The sequence below is a fragment of the Gavialis gangeticus genome, unplaced genomic scaffold (genome assembly GCF_001723915.1).
Source record: "Gavialis gangeticus isolate Ggan-Ray unplaced genomic scaffold, GavGan_comp1, whole genome shotgun sequence".
Taxonomy (NCBI): Eukaryota; Metazoa; Chordata; order Crocodylia; family Gavialidae; genus Gavialis; species Gavialis gangeticus.
Window position 1 is genome coordinate 73,190,829 of NW_017728993.1, and position 8,670 is coordinate 73,199,498.

The following is an 8,670-nucleotide window of genomic DNA, read 5'->3' on the forward strand; positions in this document are numbered from 1 at the left end:
AAAAAAAAAAAAAAAAAAAACAAAGCCCCCCTCCCCCCCCCCCCAAAATAAAACAAAAACCCCCAAATCAAGCATCAAAATATATATTTATAATTTATTTTATTATAATGATTTAGGCACTGGTAGGCTTTCAAGTAGCTTTAAAATGTAAATGTATCAATAAAAAATTGTGTTCAATTAATAAGTACATATATGTGTATGGTGGCTTTCCATTTTAATCACAGAAAAATGTGGATCTTAGGGGCTTTAATTGGAGAACTTGCAATTTAGAAATGGAGAAAGCCAGGATCCCTGATAGCAGTTGGGCCATTACACAAACCTTGACAGCTGAGCTTACAACTTCTGACGTTCATGGTGCTATGTTGGTTAGGAATGCACTGTGTATGTCGTCTTAAAAAAAAATAGAGTCCCAGAAGGGCCTAATTAGTAGCTCTCCATTTGGTGTAACAGGTGTGTCGTATAAATGCTTCAGTGTACTAGAATATAATGTATTGCATGCCAGTGTGACAGGGTTTTTTCCTCCCTTGCTGTTCCTAAAATGGAGTTACACATAGACATAAAAGAGAAATACTTTAATATATCTGCAGGTAAAAGAAAGGAGTTTATTGATTGTTTTTGGGTGCTGCATTTACTTTTTCTTGGAGTGTTTTCTGTTTGTTTGTTTTTGTTGTACATTGAGTTTGAAGCTCTCTGTTTTGAAGTGTATTTGTGGCCTCTGGAGCAGGTACAGCCATGGTGCCTGTAGGTCTCATTGGCTTAGGAGTGACTAGGGTCAGGGCTTAGAAAGGGCTGAAGTCCATGAAGGACCGTAGCTGGAGACTGATGGGGCTGGAGAGCCCATGTGTCTCAACTGGCTTAGGAGCAGGGCCATGGTCTAAGGCAGAAGTGGGCAATTAGTTTGGGTAGAGGGCTTCTTACTGACTTTTGGCAAGCCATTGAGGGCTGCATGACAGGCAGCCCAGGGCAGATAAATCTTAATTTTCTAAATTTTTTAGGGGCCCCACAGGCTGGATAGAATGGCCTGGTGGGCTGCATCTGGCCTGTGGGCCACATTTTGCCCACCCCTGGTCTAAGGAGAAGGCTTGGAGAGCCACAGCTGGAGACCAACGGGGCCAGAGTACCTATAGCCCAGAGGGGTTGGTGTAAGGACAAACAGCCAGAAGCCCATAGCTCATAGCGGTGGTTATGATTTGATTAGTATATGTGACATCTGCGAGGCATGGGTACTGGTGAGGATGGAGCCCATGTAATTAACTCTTAAGGCAATGAGCAGTGATGCTGGCACTCATGAGGAGATCTGACTTGGGAAACCCTGGGGTAGCTTCCTTTTTTTGAAAATCATTTCATCAAGGCATGGCAGCTAAGGAGAAATGGAGATTGCCCAAAGAAAGTGACATTGACAGGGGCTGAGGGGAACCCAGGGGCATCATTGCCACCCCTGGAAGGGGACCCTATTACAAAAATACCTGTGTGTGTGTGTGTGTATAATAGGGCCCCTGTTTCATTTCAAATGAAACTTCAGTTTAATGTTTTACAAATTTAAATGAGCTAGCAGAGGCTTTATTCTGGGTTATGGCATTGTGTGTATCCTCTTTTAGTGAACTTCAAATGCTTATATAAAACTTTGTTTGAATCTTAGCTACATCATCGAGCATAGACAGAAGTGCTCCACTTGAAATTGGCCTTCAGCGATCCACACAAGGTATGGTTTTAATTACTAAATAGCCTTGGTTTAAACTTTTATGAAAGTCTTTCAGTGTCCTACATATTTAAATACCTATTTTTCTTGTAGTTAAAAGAGCAGCTGATGAAATATTAGCAGAAGCAAAGAAACCAAGAATAGAGGTAATGAAAGTAATTTGTCCATCTGTGGGATAGTTATATTTTCTGTATCTGTTGATATTAGTAATTCAAAAGCAGTCTTTCCTCTAGGTAACTTCACAACATCAATATAATTGGGAGTTTGTGGTCTGATGCTTAGTGAGAATTTAAGCCTTTGCTTTGGATTTCAATGTCAAAGTCTGTGGTTTGGCATTCTTATATCTATGTGAGAGGAGAAATAATGCAGTATGCACCCTCCTTGATCGTGCACATCTGGTCTGCTTAGACTGAAAATCTGGTGCTGCAGGATTGGAATCCAAATAGTATTTATGGGAAACTAGGAGAGAGTAGAATTGAACATAATCCATTTCTAACATCTACCCACTATAACTTTTTCTCCCATTCATTATTTTGGAATATTATATTAAATGTCAGTCATCCATTCTTTATAAATGGATCTTTCTTGTGCTTGGTCCACCTGCTGTTCTACTCTCTTGGAAACAATATATGGGATTTCAGTCCCCATGACTACATTGGTCTGAGGCTCAAGTATACCATTAAATTAATTGCTAAAATAGAATATATTCCTTTCAACCATTTAGTTGGTAGTTGTCATGGTTGTGATTCTATGACAAGAACTGACTTTTTTCCTCTCATGTCCTTGTCATTACAACGTTTGTTATACATAGGTCAGTGCAGTAGAATCTCAACATTTACTTAAGGAACTAGTCCTTGCATATATGCACATTTCCTTCATTTGCAGAATTTCATAGTGGCATCATTTGTACTATAAGGACAATAGAATCTGTAGAAAGTTTGCAAAGGCTTTACTCCTCTGGTACAAAGGCGGATATCAGTTGTGGGCTGGCTTACAAGTTCCCTCCTACAGTACTCTGGATAGTTGTGATTCTGCTATGCTTCGCTGAACTTGCAGATCTTATATGCACCTCTTCTTGTCAGGATCTGGAGAATTACTAGAGGTTGTTATGAATGGCCATGAAAGATGTCTTGAGCAATCACAGTACAGAAGATTGAGCCCATAGGGCTCATACACATATTTTTTTCATGCTGCAACACACCGGAGATCTGACATGTCAGAGGAGACTTGATTAATAGAGTCTGCTTCGCATGCCAGTTGAAGCACACCGTGCTGCATCACTTGCAATTGTATAAGTGGCAAAATGCACATCAGTGTGCAGAAAATGGCAGTGGTGCACTTTTGAACTAATGTGTTTTATTTCAGAAGTGGACCGCTGCAACTTTTTGCTCACTGATGCGCATTTTGCCGTTTGCATAATTCTATTCATCACAATGCCAGGCGCTTTTCAAAGCATCTGGTGCTACAGCATATGTATGTGTAAAAATGCCCAGAAACTCCAGTAGAACCTGTTCAATCCAAGTTTTCTGTCTATGTAGGCTTACCTTTTCCCCTGATATGTGGAATGTGGCTGGCTTTACCTAACTCTGTTATCACTGACTGCTTAAATGGATTCTTAAGGCTGTAGGCACCTAGATGCATCTTTGAACAAATTTGAAATTGTTTTTCTGGGGGCCAAACTGACCTCAGTTTGTTCTGTATTGTCCCCGTGACCAAGGATCTGTGGCAAAAAGGCATAAATCCACATATACTTTCTCCTTTTACTACAGACCCCCAGCCAAGTTCAGTCAGTCAGAGGATTTAGCTTTGTTGTTGGTCAATTTAAAATTAACACTGCCACCTTTTTGAAAGGTGACCTGTAATTTTTTTTTGGTTCATTTTGTTTTGGTAACTGAACTACCCAGTATACTTTTCAGGAGTGAATTTTCAGTAATCTCTTGATCAGCCCCAATATTAGAATACAAAAGGAATTCTTTAGTCTCACAAGGCTGAACTTGACTGTTTCTGTAAACTTAAATTGTATTTGCTTTATTAAAGAGAGGAGAGATTCTACAGAAGTTGCTTTATTAATAAATATTACTGTTGCTATTAGGATGAAGAGTGTGTGCGTCTTGACAAGGAGCGATTGGCGGCTCGGTTGGAGGGGCATAAAGAAGGTATTGTGCAGACAGAGCAGATTAGGTAAGAACATATTGCATTCATGGGGTAATTGTTAACTTAAGTGATTCTGGGTGCTTTTGTGTGAAACAGAAGGTAATCAAGATACAAAAGTCCCTTTTTTCCCCTAAGCTTCTTTAGACTAAGGCTTTGAAAAGTTTGGGACTACAGTTGGGGCAACCCTAGTTAGTGGACCAAAACTTGTATAATTTACTGTTTAATTACTACCAGAGGATGTCAGAATTGCACATTTAAGTATATTCTGGTTTTTTAAAATAAAAAACAGGCTAGAGAATGGGCTTAGTAAGGCTGTGGACTCAAACTAAGTAGTCTTCTCCAGACTTCTTGCATGAAAGTCACTTAATTCCTTTCTCAATGCCCATCTCTGAACTGGGGATAACCCTTTCTATTCTGGTAGTATGTAAATAAGCTAACTTGTTTGAGAGGTATTGGGATACAGCAGAAAGTGCCATACTGAGCACCACCCAAAGTAGATTAAACAGTTTCTTTTAGGGGAAAAATGTAGTTTTCCTATCAAATATAACTCTTCCAAAGAGTAAACAGTGTGGTAAAGACCCTGACTGTCGTAATGCCAGCTATGATATACCACTGTCTGGGTGGCCTCAGAGCCCGAAGCCTTTCCCTACAGTTTGGCTGTTGTTCAGGAAATAGACTAGATTTTGACCTAGAATAACTTTTATTTGTTGGTGACATTATCGGCCACATCAGCCAAAAAAAGCTGATTGCGTGCACCTCTAGTATAGGGTGCTTACCCCTAGTTTGCAAAGTAAAGGGGCCTGCCATTTCTGAAAAAATGGCATTCTTGTAGTTGTCATAAGCCCTGAATTTGGCTGCAGGACCAGGGTTAAGCTAGTCTTGGCAATGACACCTGACAGCACCTTTTGGCAGGAGCATCCTGCCAGGACCTCACCACTTCCCCCCTTTCCTGCACCTCCCTTTACTAAGCACCCTGGGCTTGTCTGCCACTGTGCCACTTATGGAATCAGTCACATTGGCCAACATCAGCAAGCTCAGGTGTGTCCCATCTGGCCTCATGGACTTGTACATGTCTGGCTTTTCTAAATAGTCCCTAACCTGTTCTTTGACCACCCCCAGCCTAAAACTACCTTATAACCTAGATCCCTTTGGTATTCTCATTAGTCAAACTCACTGCTCATATGCATTTGCCGTTTATAGTTGATTCCTCCAGGTTATCTAGCTGATGTCCCTTCTTTTCCCCCAGACTTTGGGGCACCGTGCCTGTCTTGATGTTCTGAACCTGACACTCCTCTCTGTATGTCATGTTTAAATGACATTCCTACCCAGCTCTGTTTTACATTATTTTTCTCATCCTATTCAAGAAAACAGGAAAAACTTCATCCTTTGTCTGGGCAGACAAGGTTCTTTGGGTAAATTTGATATTATTAGAGCAACTAGTTGGTCCGTTGGTCTAATAAAAGATATCAGATTTACCCAAAGAACCTTGTCTACCTATAGAACAGCATGTCACATACAAATAATACAAACTATCATAGCTTCCTATTAGATGCTGATATGATTATTTAAGTAAAACATTAAGGTAATTAGCCCAGTTTTGGGAAAATATCCATGCATGTGTAAGCAGTGCAGTGCTTCCCTTTTCCCTGGGGAAAAAGTACTCACCACTTGGTCACTGTGCAAGTGCTTTCTTAGCTACGTTAACTGTAATTGTAAAAAAAGAAAAAATGATTAATGTCTACATCCATAATATGCTTTTGGCTCACTCCTTTGTGTACGTATGCTGGTGGCAGATCCACTATATGCGCTGAAAGGCAAACTAATAATGAAAAGATTCCTCATTTCTACATCTGGCACTTGTTAATATATTTCCCTTTCTCCCTCTTTTTTTCCTACCCCCCAAATTATATTATGCTACTGAAGTTCATGCTGTGCCTGAAGCTCTGATAGCCTCAGAGCAGTGAGAATTTGCAAATGCATTCATCTTGTACTTTTTGACTAATTTTTATGAGTATGAAATCACCTGCAGTTTTAGAAGGTCATCTTCAGTATTAAAAGGTGTCTGTAGGTATGCCTGTTCGGATATTTAAATATGGGAAACCAAAAAAGTCTTAAGTAGATTAGTTTCAGAAATATTAATCACATGTTCATTGATTAAACTGCAAAATAAAATGCAGATTAGGTTAGGTACCCAAGTATATGACTAACCTGGAGTTCATTTTATTATGCAATTCACCTTGACAAGGGTAGTATACTATATTCTTATGTGTTTACTGGGTAAGTGCAGCTTTCCATTCATAAAATTATTTTGACTTGATTTGATTTGAATTATTATTCCATTCATAAAATATATTTGCATAAAATTAATTTAACACAAGACCAGCCCCAGTTTGTTATGGTTTGTTTACATTGTAAGAAGTAGATTGTCTACATACGGGTAAGGGCATAATGTACTTAATGTATGACATCTCTGGTATCTCCACTGTATACTTTGTAACATTCTGACTAATTGAACCTAATTGTACTTCCTTTTACTGTGTCAGAGAAGCCTTGAAAGTGAGAGGAGCAAATCTGTTTCACAACTGTTATCCCTCTACTTCTAAGGTTTCTTACAGCAATTTGGACAGGGATGATTAGAAGCTTTGAAGATAAAGGGTACTAGTCAGGTTTAGGGCTGCCACTAGCATGGCATGTCATGAGAGTTGCTTACAATGTTGGTGCTGTGTTATTAGCAGCTGTAAAAGTGACTAGAGCCCCTTACTTTCAAAACGTCTAATCATCCCTGTCCAGATTATTAGAACCCTTGAAAATGGCAGGGGAAACAGTTATGAAGCTGATGAGTTTCCCTTACTTTAAAGAGCAGCCCCAAAACTGACTATTAAAAAGCCCTCCACAAGCAGGGGAGCTAATCAGTCAACTGCTAATAGCCCTGGTAGTATGGTGGTATGCTATCAACAAACTGATTTCTAAAAGCATAGCCTTTTTCAGTCCTGAAGTTATGTATCTGAAATGGTGGAGCTGGCCATTAGGCAGTGAAGTTTCACTTTATTCTTATTGAAATGGTAACGCACACACACACATTGTGCCATCTTGGATCAAGAAAAACTATTTTAAATAAATCATAGGTTGATAGTAACAGAGTTAATACCATCTGGCTATGTCTTGTGTCACTTAAATTGGTAATGTTGACCCACTTCTTAGTTGACAACCAGAAATGCTACTAAATTTCTAGTTGTGGCAGTAGCCAATGTTTTGAATGGCCAGAGAACTGCAACCATTTGTGGGCAGCAGAAGGACAGTCTTATACAACATAGTACATTTAGGGAAGAGTTTAGACCTAGAACTATAAATTTTACAGGTATGGGTTTGTTTTAATTTTCTGATTATTGTGATTAAAATACTTTTATTTTAATCATACCTATGAAGTAGTTCTAATGTTAAGAAATTCAGTGCTGAGATCCAACCAAAAATCTACATCTAGCTCTAACTCTAGTGACTGTAGAATCTATGATGGCCTTTAAACTACTAAGAATTTAGGAAGTAATCATGTACTCTTAGAATACAAAACTTAAATAACTGATTTGTACTTGGACTTAGTGTTTTCTGATACTCTTCCTGGTTTAGATCTTTGTCTGAAGCCATGTCGGTGGAAAAAATTGCTGCTATCAAAGCAAAAATTATGGCGAAGAAAAGATCTACTATCAAGACAGATCTGGATGATGATATAACTGCCCTTAAGCAGAGAAGTTTCGTTGATGCAGAGGTAGATGTAACCAGAGATATTGTGAGCCGGGAGAGAGTGTGGAGGACAAGAACTACCATTTTGCAAAGCACAGGCAAGGTACTGTATTAGTTATCAAACTGAGAGTTTGAGAGGGAGAAGGGGTAGAAGCTATGCACACACTCTTTGCATACCTTGTGTGTGGTGGAGGAGAATACTGTTTCCAGTATTTTCACTAGTTACTGTCCACAGAAAGGACTTGCAAAAAGTGAAGACTCTAAGAATATTTTAAAGAGTTACTTGAGTTAACTTTCAGACTAGTTTCTGTGTCTTCTTGCCCTGCTCTATTTCCTGAGCTCTTTAGCCCTTACTCTTTTAGCAATTTTTTTTTGTTTTTTTTCAAATGGCCTTTGGACTGAGCCTTCATATTCCCTCCCCCTTCTACAAAACAGAAACAACTTGACTGAATATGTAAGGGTAACAACTTAGTACAAGCTGTAAATGGTGAGGTGGGAGGCTGCTGACACAGCCAGGAAAAGCTAATAAGAAAGCTTTTTTTCCCTTTAACTTCCATTACTGTGAGCCCTGTCACTTGCTTAATTCCAAACCTGAAGTAGTTCAAAGAAATAATAAAATGGAAAAAAAAAGTTATGGGGCTGCACACGTGTTTTCTGCTTAGACGCTGCCCTATTGTTAGAGCTAGGCATAATTTCTTGTGTGTAATCAAGAGCAAACAAACAGTTCTTGCCTCCTTTCAAACGATCTAAGTGAGCAAGATCATTTTGATTTACAATATTAACAGAGCAGTAACAAGGAGAAATGCAATGTTTTTCATTTCTTTGCAGCATTTAAATACATAAACTGTGTTGGGGACCAGAACCCAGGGCTCCCTCCTTTCAGGGGAGTGCCCTCATTGGGTTAGCGGATCGTTATCCTCCCTTCCTTTTAGTGTAGTCTCCAATTTCCATAGGGGGAAGTGAAAAGTGTCTCCAGCTTGGCCTAGTTTCTAGTGTGGTGGTTAGGGTACTCTTGGGAGATGTGATTATTATTTTTTTTTTTTTTTATCCCATCTAGCCTGAGAGAGTCATTGAATTCA

General features: G+C 39.3%; 1 protein-coding gene across 1 annotated transcript in view; it reads left to right on the forward strand.

Annotated features, from left to right (window-relative positions):
- The window catches only part of CDC73 (cell division cycle 73), a 206,751-nt gene that overhangs the window by 13,361 nt on the left and 184,720 nt on the right, over positions 1-8,670 (forward strand). The window contains exons 4-7 of the mRNA XM_019502024.1: positions 1,640-1,702; positions 1,793-1,845; positions 3,792-3,880; positions 7,478-7,694. Coding sequence (XP_019357569.1) covers positions 1,640-1,702; positions 1,793-1,845; positions 3,792-3,880; positions 7,478-7,694 — 422 coding nt within the window. The remainder of the gene's footprint in view (positions 1-1,639; positions 1,703-1,792; positions 1,846-3,791; positions 3,881-7,477; positions 7,695-8,670) is intronic.